At 46.3% G+C, this 17,415-nt stretch overlaps 1 protein-coding gene across 1 annotated transcript in view; it reads left to right on the forward strand.

Moving 5' to 3' along the window:
- lrrc75a (leucine rich repeat containing 75A) overlaps positions 1-17,081 on the forward strand; it is a gene marked incomplete at its 3' end in the record, with an annotated part of 57,914 nt that extends 40,833 nt beyond the window's left edge. The window contains exons 4-5 of the mRNA XM_083913617.1: positions 14,705-14,978; positions 16,479-17,081. Coding sequence (XP_083769743.1) covers positions 14,705-14,978; positions 16,479-17,081 — 877 coding nt within the window. The remainder of the gene's footprint in view (positions 1-14,704; positions 14,979-16,478) is intronic.
- Positions 17,082-17,415: the final 334 nt, after the last annotated feature.

Raw genomic sequence — 17,415 nt, forward strand, 5'->3', positions numbered from 1 at the left:
AAACAGCAGTTCAGAGTATTCGGCCTTCTTGGAGACCCTGAATGGAGTCCTGCATGGGGCTGGAGAGGCATGATTGGGAGGATGGGAGGGGTTGGCCTGGATATCGATGCGTAGTCGTGGTGGGGAGGAGCTGCAGTTCGGTGGGCTGAGGATCTCGTCTCTGCTTTGTGCGGATGACGTGTTCCTGATCATCGTCGGTCAGTGACCTTCAGCACTCACTGGATCAGTTCTCAGCCGAGTGTGAAACGGCTGGGATGAGGATCAGCACCTCTAAATCTGAGGCCATGGCTAGCAGCAGGAAACCGGTGGATTGCTTACTCCAGGTAGGGAATGAGTCCTTACCCCAAGTGAAGGAGTTCAAGTACCTCGGGATCTTGTTCACGAGTGAGGGGACGATGGAGCGTGAGTTTGGCCGGAGAATCGGAGCAGCGGGGGCGGAGCTGCAGTCGCTCTACCGCACCGTTGTGACGAAAAGAGAGCTGAGGAAGACAAAGCTCTGGATCTACCGCTCAGTCCTGGTTCCTACCCTCACCTGTGGTCATGAAAGCTGGGTCAGGACCCAAAGAACCAGGTGGTGGGTACAAGCGGCCGAAATGTGTTTCCTCAGGAGGGGGCTGGAGTCTCCCTTAGAGAGAGGGGGAGAAGTTAAGCATCCGTGAGGAACTCAGAGTAGAGCCGCTGCTCCTTTGCGTTGAAAGGAGCCAGTTGAGGTGGTTCAGGATCATCTAGTAAGGATGAACCCTGGGCGCCTCCCTAGGGAGGTGTTCCAGGCACGTCCAGCTGGGAGGAGGCCTCGGGGAAGACCCAGGACCAGGTGGAGAGATTAGATCTCCACACTGGCCTGGGAACGCCTCAGGATCCCCCAGTTAGAGCTGGTTAATGTGGCCCGGGAAAGGGAAGTTTGGGGTCCCCTGCTAAAGCTGCTGCCCCCGCGACCCGACCCCGGATAAGAGGCTGAAGATGAGATGCGTATCAGTCAGTTGTTAAATATTTTAAATAAGAATTAAATAAAACAAAAACTAGATAAATAGTATGTTCAGAATCAGTCAATTACTGATTATTTAAAATAAAATAAATAGCTAAATACTTCTGTCTGTTTGGTATCAGTCGGTTTCTGTGTGTGGAAGACATCATTGCTTCTGAGACGGAGTATTTATAATATGTAAATCCACCGCTCTGCTGTTTCTTATTGTCTATTCAACGAGAGCAGCTGTGACTCATGGAAACAAAGGCGGATTAACGCGGCTGAACAACAGCTCCTTTCTTGTGCTGCTCAACAAGTCCTCTCTGCGAGCCCGTGGGTCTGAGAGTCCGTGGGTCTGAGAGGCCGTGGGTCTGAGAGTCTGAGAGTCTGAGGGTCTAAGAGCCTGTGGGTCTGAGAGTCCGTGGGTCTGAGAGTTTGAGGGTCTGAGGGTCTGAGAGTCTGAGGGTCTGAGAGTCTGAGGGTCTGAGAGCCCGCGGGTCTGAGAGCCTGCGGAGAAACCTGTGAGGGACACAGTGTCAGCTCGTTCATGAGCACGAGGACGAGAGCTTTTTCTCCAGAAATGTCAAAATAAATGTGCAGTTAAATGAACAAATTAATAAATAAATAAGTTAAATAAAGGTTAAATAAAAATGGAATAATAAATACAAATTAATGAATACATAAATTAATAAATAAATACATTTGGAAGTGAATAAATACATTTTAAAATATATTCATTTAATTTAATAAAAATGTAAAAAATATTAAAGATTAATGAATAAATAAATACATTTAAAAGTGAATTAATACATTTAAAAAAATATTCAAATAAATAAGTAATGCAATAAATAAATAAAAATGTCAAAATTAATGAATAAAATAATTAATAAATAAATGCATTTGAAAAATATTCAAAATAAATAATTAATTTAAAAAAAGTAATGAATGAATAAACACATTTTAAACACACTGTTTTTAAAGTAAACGAAGGAGCCGGAGACGGCAGCCAACGAGTATCTAACTGCCTCGTCTGTCCAGCGTTTGCCGTCCGCCTTCTCCGGGTCTCGCCTCTTTCACAAGGCTCGTTTATTTTCACCGTGTTGGGAGAGAAATAACGAGGTCTCGCTGAGGTTTGACCACAACATTGTTTGTCATAGAAACTCAGGACACTCTTCCCCGCCTGCCCACACACACACACACACACACACACACACACACACACACACACACACACACACACACACACACACACACACACACACACACACACACACACACACAAATGATAACTAATAATACCCTGTTGTTCTGTCTTCCGAAAGATTTGTAAACAAAGCGAAGCGTCGCCATGACGTCATCAATGCGTGTGACGTGTTACGGCGTGATGACGTATAGGCAGCAAGAAGCATTCTCCGAGGCCCAGGTAGTGTGAGTACAAACGGGGCTGGAGGGGGGGACAAGGACCCTAAAGCACGGGGCACGGGACGGAGGCACAGTGGGAGCGCGCCCTTAATAACTTGCTTTGCACCCTAATTGCTGATGGTGGTGAGGGTTTATCGTTTGTACCTAAATACTCAGCACACGTCTGATTTCCCAAAGCCACTTTTCAGCAACACATCGAGCACCTGCGTTATTCGAGCCTGTCAGACAGAGAGTCAGGTGAAAAAGCAATTATTGGAAATGTGGCGTTGCTCGTTTCTTACCCGATCTCCGGCTCGTAGGAGCGGCCACAGCGAATCAATGCCTGTCTTCTGGAGAAGGCTGTGAGGGTAGACGGCGTTTCTTGCTTTTATTATTATCTGTTGAAGCAGTGAAGTGAAGGTGTTGCAAATATCTCGTTTTTCTCTGTTTGAGTGGGGATAAGAAAAGCTCCTGCTTCCTCTTTGACCCTCTTTTCTCCCGTGTTGTTGTCGCCGTTGTAAATCCCTCCGTATGTCTTATCATCTCCCAGTAGATTTGTGTCCTGTTGTGTTTGATATGTTCGCCTGGCTGCTTTCTTCAGTGCGAGACCTTTTTCTCCCCTCTGGGCCGGCCTCCACAGAGCGAGTAGGGCTGTTTTATCATGGTTGTTCAGTCCCGCTTCACTTGAATCCTCTGCACAAACAGGCTTTGGATTTGAGCAGCCGAGGTGCTCGCAGCGTTCAAAATGAGTCGGGGCGGGAGCGTTACTGCTCTGAGGACTGAGAAAAATGATGGGGGACTTGGAAAAATACAATAAATTACATACAAAACAGACGAAAACACAATAAATTACATATAAAGCAGACAAAAACACATTAAATTACTTATAAAACAGACAAAAACACAATAAATTACATACAAAACAGTTAAAAACACATTAAATTACATAAAAAACAGACAAAAACTCCTATTTGTTTAACTCAGGGCGCACTCACACTGTCCATCCCTACCGTGCCCGAGCACGTTTCACGTCTAAAGTCTAGTTCGTTTGACCAGTGTGAGTGCAACCGTTGCAACCGTACTGCTCCTAGGCACAGTACGGTTGCCCCCCAAGGCCCGTTTGGGAGAGGTGGGCTTTTGTAAAGCACGTTTGCACATGTACGAGCACGAGCGTGCGCACGTGTACGAGCACGAGGCCTACATCGGTTCTGAGGTCATTTCCTGTGCGCCTGTTGGGACATAGAAAAAAGAAGGAGGGACCATGCGCGGACATTTAAAACAGTGGCGGCGAAAGGTTCACGTTGGTGTGATGCGGAGGTGGAGTGTTTACTGCAGATTTGGTCGATGAAAAGATTCAAAAACAGTCGACAAGACGCACAAAAACTCAGAGGTCTACGGAAAGATCTGGAAACAAAGCCACGCATCGCCATGACGTCATCAATGCGTGTGACGTGTTACGGCGTGATGACGTATAGGCAGCAAGAAGCATTCTCCGAGGCCCAGGTAGTGTGAGTACAAACGGGCCTGGAGGGGGGGACAAGGACCCTAAAGCACGGGGCACGGGACGGACGCACAGTGAGAGTGAGTGTGTTTATTGCTTATCCTATACTGTATTTTTTATACCTCCCTTGTGTTTTTTAAGCTGCTGGAAACTCAATTTCCTTGCAGGAGTTCATGCTAAAGGATCAATAAAGTTAAGTTTACGTCTCTAAGTCTTGAGTTCATTCATTTATATGAACTTAAAACCATTTATTTACATAATAAGCGTCTAAAAATTGGTATTTACATGTTTAATATTGACTGAAAAATCCTCAAAGACGTGTGGAAAAGCAAATTTCCTTTAAAATTGAAAATGCGGAGAAACCCTGCAAACGTTAATGTGAGAGAGAAGAATCTCTGACCCCGTCGGTGACTTCATCTTCAGCCCAATGATGAGAGAAACACTCTGTTCATCTGTTCATCCACAGAACACTCTGGGAACAATCGAGGGTTAACTCTGCACAGAGCGTCTTTATCCGCGTCGGTGCAGCAGCGCGGCTCCGCGGGTAAAACCCTCATTCACACGGGGCTACGAGGGGTCACGGGACCCCCCGGGGAGTGGACACGGGTCACTCTGGGGGTGGGTACAAACGGCGGTGTTGTGTCGCGTGGAGGAGGCTGCAGACGGAGAAGCATCAGTCCTGCTTCTCCACGAGTCAAACGTCCTCATGGGTGAATATTGAGCCGTGCCTCTGCATTCAGAGCAGACGCGTGTCAGAGCGTCACCGCGCAGCTCTGCATCACGGACGCACGCGGACACAAAGGTCACATTTGAATTTCTCTGCTGCGCCACAATACGCTTTATGTGACTTTTCTGCATTAATGCAAAAGAATTATCACTTTTCTGAACAGAGGTTTGTTTTGTAGATGAGAGCGGATTAGATATATTTATATATGTATATATATATATATATATATATATATATATATATCAGTGGGGAACCTTCAGGGCCTTCTACGCCTTCAGAGAAGGCCTAAATAAATAAGAAATAATAATAAATTCAATAATAATAATAATAATGAAGTATTCAATAAAAAAAATATATATTTTTTTTCATTTCTATCGCATTCAATTTAATACAATATATTAATACATTTTCTTTCATCTTTGTTCTAAAATTAAGCTTTCTGTCAAGTTCATGTCCTGAAAACCTGTTATCCAATCCTAATCGTCTGTCTCTATTAAGGCCAGGTTAGCTGGCTCATTCATTGGTTAGGACTTCACGAATCCCGGGGAAGGCCAAGCTATATGTTTTGGTGTGGTGAGTGACGGGCGAATCGACCAATCACGGTTTGATTTCAAGAGGGCGGGAATTAAACAAAAGATCGAAGGCCTTCATGAAGTCCAAGCAGCGAATCTATGCAGAGTGGTGAGAGCGGTTGATTTAAATGGCGGAAGACGAGAGTGACGTTGTGGCTAGCTTGATAGCATCGCCTTTTTCAAGGCGGGCCTTCACAGAAAAACTTGAAATAATAAAAAACGGAAGACCAACTCCAGAGCTGGAATTAAAAGAAAAGGTTAAGAAAGTGGAAAGGCATTTCAAGACCGAAAATTATCAGCGGTATCCATGGATGACTGGTTGTAAGGAAACAAACAGGCTGTACTGCTGGAGTTGTTTACTTTTTACAACGGACAAGTCATCCACCTGGGTCAGCGGCGGATTTGTCAGCCTTACAAATCTGACAAAGTCAGCCCATCGACATCAAGATTCTGCGGCACACCTGCAAGCGATGTTCAATTTGAAAACTTTTGGGGACACAAGAATTGATCTTCAGCTAGATGAGCAGCGCTGGAATCATACAACGGCCCACAACAACAAGGTCAGGCATAACAGAGAAATCCTGAAACGTCTCATCTCTTGGAAAGCAAGAGCTGGCATTTCGAGGACATGATGAGAGTAAAGATTCTGAATTTGACTCCATCTATGAGGACACTGTGCGCGAAGTCGGGGTTCCCAGCGGGCGCAGGGCACGGAGAGTCGGAGATGTGCGCGCAGCGTACCAGCGGCTGCACAGTGAAATCCTGGACAACATCATCATGAAAAACTCATGTTCCTTGCCCTTCTGGACCCCAAGAAGTTTACCTCACACAGAGAAAACTTCCCCATCTCTGAGTTCCAGAGCCTCACGGAAAGCTACGGGCTGCATTTTGACCTCCCCAGGCTCAAGACTGAACTGACGGTCATGTACAACATGGCAAACTTTGAGGCAAGGAGCCCAGCAGACCTGCTGCACTTTCTGACTCTTAAAGAGCTGACTGAGAGCATGCCGCAGCTGTATCACCTCACCTGCCTGGTGCTGACCATCCCCGTGTCCACCTCCTCCGTGGAGCGGTCTTTCTCGGCTCTGAAGCGCATCAAGACGCACGCTAGGAACAGTACTGGACAGGACCGCCTGGGAGCTTTGGCACTGATGTCCATAGAGAAATGACTTCTTTTGGAGCTCAAATCAAAGGTCAAACTTTATGACGCCGCCATCGCCCACTTCACAAAGAGAGACCGACGAATGGACTTCGTGTTTATTTAAGGTAGGCCTCTGTTATAATACACCTTGATTATTATTTCAAGGGATTAAGATTACTGGCCAAGTGGACATTTGGGAATTTGTATTTATTGCGGAGGTTGTCCCAGCGCAAATTGCCTTGAATTCAGTATGTGATCAATCAATCAATCAATCAATCAATCAATCAATGTATCAAACGTATCATAAGTGTGTGGTTGGATTTTTCAGAGGGTTTTTATTCTCTTCATGTTCACTTGTCTGTCCCTTTACCTGTGGAGAATTAAGGAGGTATAGTAGTAAAAATTGTGACTTAAATTTATTTGACATTGGTATTCATTGCGCTATGCGTAATTGCGCATGGAGAGGCATTTGCACTTCATTGCAACTTTAAAAAATAGTCTTTGTATTACAAGCTTTGTGTAACTTTTGAAATTGTATTGTAGATTGATAATGCTAATGAATTTATGTGTGAATGACTTGTCATGCGCCGTGATTTCATAGCGCTGTCCAAGGTGATGAACTGAGCCTCTGTGTCCGCAGCGTCACGGGGTGACATTCTGGGTGACCTTTTATATTTCCAGATTTTCCGAAGTTAATGTTGAGAATGTTTCTTGTTGCGGAGAATGTTATTGACGTTATGGTCTATTTGTTTACATCCTTGTCATCGTTAATTAAATTTGCACTTGTTAAACCCTTTTAATTCGTTGTACTGTTGCTTTTTTCCGCGATGATTTTTTTTCTTCTCGGCGGTGAGGTGAAGGCCCAGCTGTAGTGCTCACGGTTCGCCACTGATATATATATATATATTATATATTATTTAAGTTGGTCAGTTTATATTATTGGTCTATCACAGACATTTCAGTGTCACACGTTGCTACGGGTGATTTAGAAATGGTGTCATAAAGCTTTTATTCTTTAATTGTTCTTTATCTAAAATGGCAGCAGTTGACTGATATTGAACATACAGACTATTTAACTTTTATTTTATTTTTTGGAGCCGATCCCAGCTGACATCGGGCGTGAGGCGGGGTCCACCCTGGACAGGACGCCAGTCTATCACAGGACACATAGAGACGAACAGAGACAGACAACCATTCACACCTACGGGTGATTTAGAGTCATCAATGAACCGAACACCTGCACGTCTTTGGACTGTGGGAGGAAACCGGAGAACCCGGAGAAAACCCACGCAGACACGGGGACAACATGCAAACTCCACACAGAAGGCGAACCTGGGCTCGCTGTGAGGCGACAGTGCTAACCGCTACACCACCGTGTAGCCCCCGTATGGATTCATTAACTTCAATTCAATTCAATGTTATTAACAGTGCCGAATCATAACAAAAGTGATCTCAGGACACTTTACAGAGTAGGTAAAGACCACACTCTATAACTTATTTATGATTTACAGAGACCCAACAATTCCCCCGTAGAGTACGGTGGCGTTGAAAACCTTCACTATAACAGACAGGAACGAACAGACCCAGCTCTGTGGAGGACGCACATCTGTCTGCACCGGAGAGAGGAAGAGAAGGAGAGAGAGAGAGAGAAAAGACGGACAGATGGACAGAGAGAGACAAAGACAGAGACAGACACACTTCCAGTAACTATAATAATATCTATAGTAATGTGAATATGACTTATTAATACAGCAGAATAGTAGAAACAAGCACAGCTAAGGTTATAGATTATAATAGCAGCAGGAAGCGTCATGCAGGACCACGGCAGCAGGCACCACCACCATCAGCAGAGACCAGCGAGACGACAACGCACAAACAACTCCGGGGAAGAAGCTGAATTAGTAACATGAATTGTTTCATTTCGGGCCCAGTGAAAAATGGTGGAGCCAATCAGGACCTCCGGGCGGGGCTTTATAGCTGTGACGTAGCTGAGAAGCGACTGTTGTGATTCAGACAACAATGGCGTCTCTCATGGAGGAAGCAGGCGCCAACATGGATGCTGCTGTTTCATCCGTGTTTCCGATCTAGAGAATCTTTCTTCTTTTAAAGAACCAGAGAACGTCTCTGAAGGCTTTTGGTGCTGGAAACCATGTTCTCGCCCTTCTCCCAATCGGGTTCGGCTTTTCCCTGCGTCGCTCTCATCAGCGGGTTGGTTTCGATGTGAGTGGTTGAAGTACCACGTTGATCATATGCAAGGATTTTTGATAAGGCCCAGCCTCCTGAAATCACTTTCCCCATGGAGCGACCCCAGATGTGTGAGTGAAGCGAGGAGGAGCCAAACTCATCTGGCGAGAGTCAGGTTAGCGCTGGCTGGCAACCCCCTGGTTCGATTACCCGAAATGGTATTCGTCAAAGACAACCTCCTGCTCGTATGTCGTGGGTTAACAGTAACACAGTCAGACACAAACATAACCGCTCACACCCTCGATGCTACCTGTGTTAGCTTGTTTCACAGGAGGAGGTGTTTTCTCACCTTGTGTGTCGCAGGAGAGGAGAGAGGAGAGAGGACGTGTCGGATGATAAATGATCTCTGGAGGAGACAGAAACACATGCAGGCGAGGGGGAAGATGGAGCCAGGCACCGTATTCTTTAACGTATAACATTAAATCCCCTGTATTATCTGTCCCCCACACCCACATTTGTATACACTTCACGATGCAGCTAGTGACACGTAGTCACTTTCACCTGGATTCACCTTGAGAGTCTGTTTCGGGAAACGCGGGGGTGGTTTCAGATGCACAGCTTGGATTTATATATATATATATATGGCTGCAGCTTTACGGATCATACGGAGAGACGCAGCGACGGGGCACCAGAGGTGAAAATCAAGCTAAGCCTCGCGGAAGAGCCGAGACAAAAGTGGCATTTTCAGAGACGTGATACGAAGTGGAGGCTGTTAACGAGGTCCCCGTGTCAAACACAGATCACATTTCTGGGGGATAACTGGAGGAGTAGCTTATGACTCACCAGATGTAATTCTGCCAGTGTGATAATTAGAGGTACGTAGGTCAGCACACTGTCAGCGTGGGAGCGTTATATATATATTTTGGAGAGTTTTCTTTTCCCTCCGTCATAATACATCACGCCACGACCACCTTCTGCTCAAGACGGAGACAAAAAGTGACAGTTAATGGCGTCACACCGGACTAGGACTGAGTTATTTATTGGAAATAACATAAAGTATTCAGCTATTCGCCCCCAAACCCTCTGACTGATCTGATTTTATGCACTCCTGTTGTTTTATGCCTGCTGGACATTAGAGAGAATGCAGCTTTAAGTGGAGTCTCCTCCTGCTGGACATTAGAGAGAATGCAGCTTTAAGTGGAGTCTCCCCCTGCTGGACATTAGAGAGAATGCAGCTTTAAGTGGAGTCTCCTCCTGCTGGACATTAGAGAGAATGCAGCTTTAAGTGGAGTCTCCCCCTGCTGGACATTAGAGAGAATGCAGCTTTAAGTGGAGTCTCCTCCTGCTGGACATTAGAGAGAATACAGCTTTAAGTGGAGTCTCCTCCTGCTGGACATTAGAGAGAATGCAGCTTTAAGTGGAGTCTCCTCCTGCTGGACATTAGAGAGAATGCAGCTTTAAGTGGAGTCTCTTCCTGCTGGACATTAGAGAGAATGCAGCTTTAAGTGGAATCTCTCACCATCGGCTTTACTATATGTGTGTGATGTTTTTGTCCCAAACGGGCGGGTGACCTCAGTTCAGAGCGTCTCTCTCTCTCTCTCTCTCTCTCTCTCTCTCTCTCTCTTTCTCTCTCTCTCTCTCTCTCTCTCTCTCTCTCTCTCTCTCTCTCTCTCTCTCTCTCTCTCTCTCTCCCTCCCTCTCTCCCTCCCTCCCTCTGGAGCGTGGGATTCTGGTCCGAAGCCAACGTCACCATGAGCTCTCTCAGCGTTTCATCGGCTTTTTTCTTTGCACACGACCCTCTCGTCCTGTTTATTGCTCTAAAGCTGAGGAGGGTGGAGTGTTTTCTGCGGAGAGTGGTAGATAGTTTCGGGGTGGGGGGGGGTGGGGTGATGGAGCATGGGAAAGAAACATTTCCAGATGAGACGGGAGGAGAACATGAGCTGTCACGATTAGATCAGTGGCCTCCGCCGCCGCCGCCGCCGCTGCACCGGCTGTGTTAACCAATTAGCTCACTTTGAGTCATGGGCGGCTGCGTAGAGTCGGGTTGGTGCACAAACCTCCAGGGCCTCTGTGGGAAGTGGTTTTAAACTACTTACCCAGACAGTGAGAGGCCGCCTCATCAGCCTCTAGGTGTTGTTTTTATCCTCTTTCTCTACTTTTGCATTTGCTTAAGTGACTTTTAGTGGAAAAAATACAAACTATAAGTGGAAAACACCTTTATTTTCTTGCCATTTCATGTAAATCTTTCCACCTTTAATGGAAGAAAGAAGCAATTTATTATATTTTATTATTGTGTATAAGTGACGCACCATGTTAATGTTGCCGTTTGATGTGTTTGTACCTCCTCACAGTACGTAACACTTCTATTCATTTAGCAGACATCACTGACGTTGATATTTATGGACACATTTTGATAATTTAATGATTATTATTATCAAAGAACAGCTGTTCACAAATGTCCTCCTGTGACTCCAACGATGGTCGTTCAGACTCAATAGAGCACGAACCAAGTCCAGACCTACTTCAACTGGACCAGGACCAGGACCAGCACCAGCACTAACAAAGTCCAAAACCAACTTCCCATCAACTACTGGACCAGGACCAGGACCAGGACCAGCACTAACAAAGTCCAAACCAACGACTGTCACTCTAACGACGGTCGTTGGCACTTGGGGCACAAAGGGTTCCAGTGACATCATCGGCCTTGTGAGAGGTTAAATACCTGGATCTCACACCAGTTAGTTGGACCAGTCCCAGCCTGGTCCAGTCCCAGCCTGGTCCTGGTCCTGGTCCAGTCCCAGCCTGGTCAGATGCGTACATGAACTGATGAAGCCTCTTGGATCAGAGGTGAAACGTCTTCCTGACAAATAACCAAGTCCTGTTGCTTTTGACTGAAGTTGCTTTGGGGACAACGACGACCTGGAGACATGAGAACATTCACAGGCTGATTATTATTATTATTATTATTATTATTCTGCTTGCTCCATTGTACTTTACTCTCAGATCAGTCTGGTAACATGCAGCAGAGAAATTTGGAGAAGTCTGACAAGCGACCGAACCAATCAGCGTTGGTTTTGAGGTGGCTTTAAGTGAAACAGGAAGAGACTGTTGAGTGTAAACAACATGGAGGCTTCCACGGATGAGATGAGCAGCTATGGAGCGAGCCGCTCACTAACTCTTTGTTCTCTGGATCCTTCTGTTGAATATGGACCGGGCTCCTGGTCCATATTGTCCATGTAATTTGCTCGAATGGATGAGAATGTCTCTCTTTGGGGTTTTAAAGGGTTAGGAACTAACAAAGCAACGGATCGAGGCGGCGGTAAACCAGCAACTCCTGTGCTCTGTGACGTAAAATGACTGTTTTTATGAATGGAGTCTGGTGGCTTTGATAAGAGCACTTCAAAGAATCACAACTATCCTTTTTTAAATGGCCAAAACACCAGTGAATGCAGGACTAACACGGTGCTAAGTGTGGTTGTTTTTACTCAGCGCTTTGGTCCGTGTAATGCTGATGTTCTTCTTCTGCTCCTGCTGAAAGTGCGAGCACACCCTGATGTTACAGAGAACAGCTGTGCAGATCCCCCACAGGGAACGTGTTGGATGAGAGATGGTGACAATGATGCAGGGGGGGGCAAGCTTTTTATTGGCTAAGCAACAAAAACAGCACACGGCGTATCAAAAAACTGGAGCATGAATAGGTTTAGCAGCAGCTTGAGACACATTATTAAAGGTATTTATTGTACTTTAACAGAAATATGATTTTAAGTTTACTTTTAGTGCTGTAGAGATTTGTTTTGTTCACATTCAAACTGTAAGATCTAAGGGTGCACTCACACTATCCATCCGTACCGTGCCCAAACAGGTTTTACGGGTAAAGTCTAGTTCCTTTGACCAGTGTGAGTGCAACCGTACCACGTCTAGGAGTGGCACGCTTGCTGTCCAAGGCCCGTTTGGGAGACGTGGGCTTTTGTAAAGCACGTTTGCACATGTACGAGCACGAGCGTGCGCACGTGTACGAGCATGAGGCCTACGGCGGTTCTGAGGTAATTTCCTGTGCGCCTGTTGGGACATAGAAAAAAGAAGGAGGGACCATGCGCGGACATTTAAAACAATGGCGGTGAAAGGTTCACGTTGGTGTGATGCGGAGGTGGAGTGTTTACTGTAGATTTGGTCGATGAAAAGATTCAAAAACAGTCGACAAGACGCACAAAAACTCAGAGGTCTACGGAAAGATCTGGAAACAAAGCCACGCATCGCCATGACGTCATCAATGCGTGTGACGTGTTACGGCGTGATGACGTATAGGCAGCAAGAAGCATTCTCCGAGGCCCAGGTAGTGTGAGTACAAACGGGCCTGGAGGGGGGGACAAGGACCCTAAAGCACAGGGCGCGGGACAGACGGACAGTGTGAGTGCGCCCTAAGTGTAAACCGCAGTGGCATGCTGAGGTCTCTTGAGATCACTGCCTGTGTGAGAGACTTCTTCAAATCCCATCACAGAGAGGAATGTGCATAATAGAAACAAGAAACACGTGACGTGAAAGGGGAACAAACCAGATAAGAGCGATGCACACTTGGAAGAGGCTTGCAACAAGATGTCACATGGATAAGGTGAACGCATTTGTTTCCAGTTCCAGCTAAATATATTATCAGTGTTATCGTAACATTGGATATAGATGAAATTGTCATGAGCGGTGCAGGGAAATAACACAAAGGAACCGGACCCAAGGACACAGAATAAAGGGAATAAACAGTTATTTAATAATGACCAAAGGGAACCAGTTACAGGGGAAAAGTACAACACGGACGAGACAGTCGAGGGGAACGGGAACGGGTAACAGACGAACAGTCGGGGATCTGGACCGGTGAACGTGATCTCGGGAGACTACGGAGGGAAAGAACAAAGAAACAATAATTAATAACAAACAACACGATCAGCATAACTGGATACAGCTGGGGTGGAACCACACCTACCTGCTCTGGACCATCAAAACACACAGGGAAGACACATGCAGGGGAAACAGACAAAGGGAGACAAACTCACACAAAAGGAAGAGAGCAGAGACTGACAGAACCTGGATCCTGACAGAAATTATTCTATGAAATTAAAATCACGCTCATGCATTTTGACCATTTTTAACTGTTGTAAAAGACCACCACCATGCGACTGACATGTCTGCTGCCCAGTCTCTCTGACCACGTAAAATATTATTTCACTCTCTAGTGCCGGGGTGTCAAACTCAGGCCCCGCGGTGTAATTATATTTGGCCCCCAAGATCATATCCAGGTTCTCTGAGAGCTGGCCCGTGAGTATAACGCACACACACGTCTACTTTTCTGTTAGCAAACATGAGCATCCATGCTACCAGTCTCTGCAGACACACTGAATCCACCCCTCCCCAAAAACGACCCAAAGAAAGATGGAGGACAGGAGCTTTCAGCAGCGGTGGTCGGAGGGACTCTAGGCGCTGAATGGCGACCATAAGGTCCGTGACCCTAGAACAGTGTCACGTTATTATTATTATTATAGTAGTAGACTAAAATGAGTCTAAATCTAAAGACGTCAACAAACGACCACATACACGGAGGTCCCACGGAGGGATACAAATACTTAAATGACATAAAATGAAAATGAATAAATAAATAAAAATATGAAACAAAGTAACTTATATACAAAAAACAAGTAATATATATATTTTAATCTCTAAATAAATATAATTAGCCATTTATTTTATTCCACAACGTTAGTTTTTTTAATATGGAGTCACAGAAGTGCCATAAAAATGCTAAATCTGTAAAAGAATAAGAAAATAAATGTGGAATTATCACGAATATATCATTTAATAAAGAAAATGTTTGACCTGCTCTTTATTATTTTAATTTTTTTCTGTTTTAATGTTATTAAATCAATCGATCCATTAAATATATATATATATATATATATATAAATATAATGTCTAAAAAAATGCAGAAATAAATTAGCATATAAATGTGAAAATACTTTTTTATTTCCTCATCCTTTCGTTCATTTATTTCTCTGTATATTTTCTCACGTAACGCTCGGCAATAAAGACAATATTCCTCATTTTGTGGCTCTAAACGGCCGACCAGCAGCAAAATGTCATTTTTAGGAGGATATATTACTGTGTCAGGTCTCCTCTTGTCTCTCTGCATTAATAAACAGGTTTAAACAGGCTCTAATATTTGTGTCTCCAGTTTGAAGGCGGTGCTGTCCGCCCCTCTGTCCAGCGGGGCGTTGGATCTGTCCGGTATCCCCCTAGCGGCTCGGGACATGGAGCGTCTGTGCGCGCACCTGCAGCGCCACGCGTCTGTCATGGTGAGCCTGGAGCTGGGCTTCACCGAGCTGACGGACGAGGCATTCCTGCTGCTCCTGCCCACGCTGGCCGCCCTGCCGCACCTGGAGACCCTGGCCATGAACGGCAACAGGCTGACCAGGGCGGTTCTGAAGGAGCTCACCGACGCCCTGAAGGTCAGTGTAGCAGCACAGTGTAGCAGCACATCGTCAGTGAACGTACAGGAAAGTCTGAAGCAGAGGTGTCAGAAGTATTAAAATTCATTACTCAAGTGGAAATGTGGATTTAAAAAGACTTCTGTAGAAGTAAAAGGAGCAACTCAAGCAAGTAAAAGTGTAAAGTACTGGTTTCGAAAACAACTTAAAGTATAAAAGTTAAAGTAATGTGAGGGGAAAAAATGCTTAGGCCGCACCACAGGGGTCTTTAGGGCGCACTTACACTGTCCAACCGTACCATGTCCCAGCACGTTTCACGGCTAAAGTCTGGTTCCTTTGACCAGTGTGAGTGCAACCGTACCACGTCTAGGAGCGGCACGTTGTCCGTCCACGGCCCGTTTGGGAGAGGTGGGCTTTAGTAAAGCACGTTTGCACGTGTACGAGCGCGAGCGTGCGCACGTGTACGAGCACGAGGCCTACGGCGGTTCTGAGGTCATTTCCTGTGCGCCTGTTGGGACGTAGAAAAAAGAAGGAGGGACCATGCGCGGACATTTAACAACAATGGCGTCGAAAGGTTCACGTTGGTGTGATGTGGAGGTGGAGTGTTTACTGCAGATTTGGTCGATGAAAAGATTCAAAAACAGTCGACAAGACGCACAAAAACTCTGAGGTCTACGGAAAGATCTGGAAACAAAGCCACGCATCACCATGACGTCATCAATGCGTGTGACGTGTTACGGCGTGATGACGTATAGGCAGCAAGAAGCATTCTCCGAGGCCCAGGTAGTGTGAGTACAAACGGGCCTGGAGGGGGGGACAAGGACCCTAAAGCACGGGGCATGGGACGGAGGCACAGTGGGAGTGTCATAATAACTATTATGTTATATTAAAGCGTCATTGTTGAAGTTGTTGAGTTGAAGCCATTAGCCCGTGGTACCAGGTGCATTTATCCGTCTCCATATTTTATGCACTTTTCGATGTTTTGAGAGGCTGCTCGTGCCCCTTACATGCAAACCCTTTGTTGCACTTATTAGCGTCGCTATTTGCGTCAATTTTGAACACAGAGTCTGTTCAGGAGCAGGACCAATAACGTCAGAGCTGGTCCATACGACGCTAACTTCAAAATCTTGCAAATTTAGAACTAGGTTTCTGTACCCAACCTTAGTAACGAGGCTATTTTTAAAAATGCAAACAGTAGAAAGTTAAGATAATTGCGTGAAAATGTAACAAGTAGAAGTAAAAAGTCATCTGAAAGTACAGATACCCCAAATTTCTACTTAAGTAAGGTAACAAAGTATTTGTACGTCCTTACTTGACACCTCTGGTCTGAAGAACTGTGAAAACTCGGCACATTAGTCTGATAACAGATTCAAAATGGCGGTTATGTTTGAGACGCGGTTGCCACTTCTTCTTCTTCTTCTTCTTCTTCTTCTTCTTCTTCTTCTTCTTCTTCTTCTTCTTTATATTTACTGTATTTCATAAGTTCGTCATAAGTAAGAGATGATGTTTCCTCCCCTCTAGGATCCCGGCTGTTTCCCCAGCGTGACGTGGATCGACCTGGGCAACAACGTGGACATCTTCTCGCTGCCGCAGCCCTTCCTGGTCAGCCTGAGGAAGCGCTGTCCCAAGCAGGGAAACCTCCCCACCATCCTGGAGTTCGGAGAGAGTCAGGCCAGCGACGCCCCCGAGAGGCTGAGGGGGGCGCTCGGGGAGGAGGAGGAGACGGACGACACCAACCGCACCGAGAGCATGGGCGAGCTCCGATCGGAGGTGGAGGAGGAGATGGACGGGGAGATGGAGATCGAGGAGATGATCGAGGAGCTGCGGGACTTTGACAGGGAGGTGCAGGGGAAGGAGGACGAGGACGAGAGCATGTGGACGATGGAGGAGCAGAGGAAAGGGGGGAGGAGGAAGGCGTGGAAAGGGGAGGAGCAGGCGCAGGGGAAAGGGACGAGGGCGGTGATGGCGGACGACGGCGACGACGACGACGACGACACACAGAGCCGCTCCTCCCGACTGTCCTGCTCCAGCCAGTCGCAGCACTCCTCTGGAGCCGCGGAGCCAATGAGAGCGGAGGACGACGACTTGGACGAGGCGACGGACCGGTCGGACCACTTGACCTGATCGCCGCTCGCTGCTCCGCTCTGCTTACGTTTCCCCTCCTGTGTCGAGTCCTGCGCGGAAGGAGGCGAGTGAAGACTTTGTCTCCCGCGGAGGATAACTCAGAGTGCTCAGAGTCAGACGGGCTGCAGCGTTTGGGTGGAGGTCAGCCATAAGGACACGATACTCCCTCCAGCAGCCGCCGCGGCGTTTAGACGCTGGCAGCTGAACCCGGGTGACTCCTCGTTGCATCAGAAGACAATCCCCCAACAGGACGTCTGTTTTTATCGTAACTGTCCGTCCGAATAGACTAAGGAAGCTAATGCGTAGAATAGACTGACTTATTATATCACGTGAG

This window comes from Echiichthys vipera (assembly GCF_963691815.1).
Source record: "Echiichthys vipera genome assembly, chromosome: 5".
Taxonomy (NCBI): domain Eukaryota; kingdom Metazoa; phylum Chordata; class Actinopteri; order Perciformes; family Trachinidae; genus Echiichthys; species Echiichthys vipera.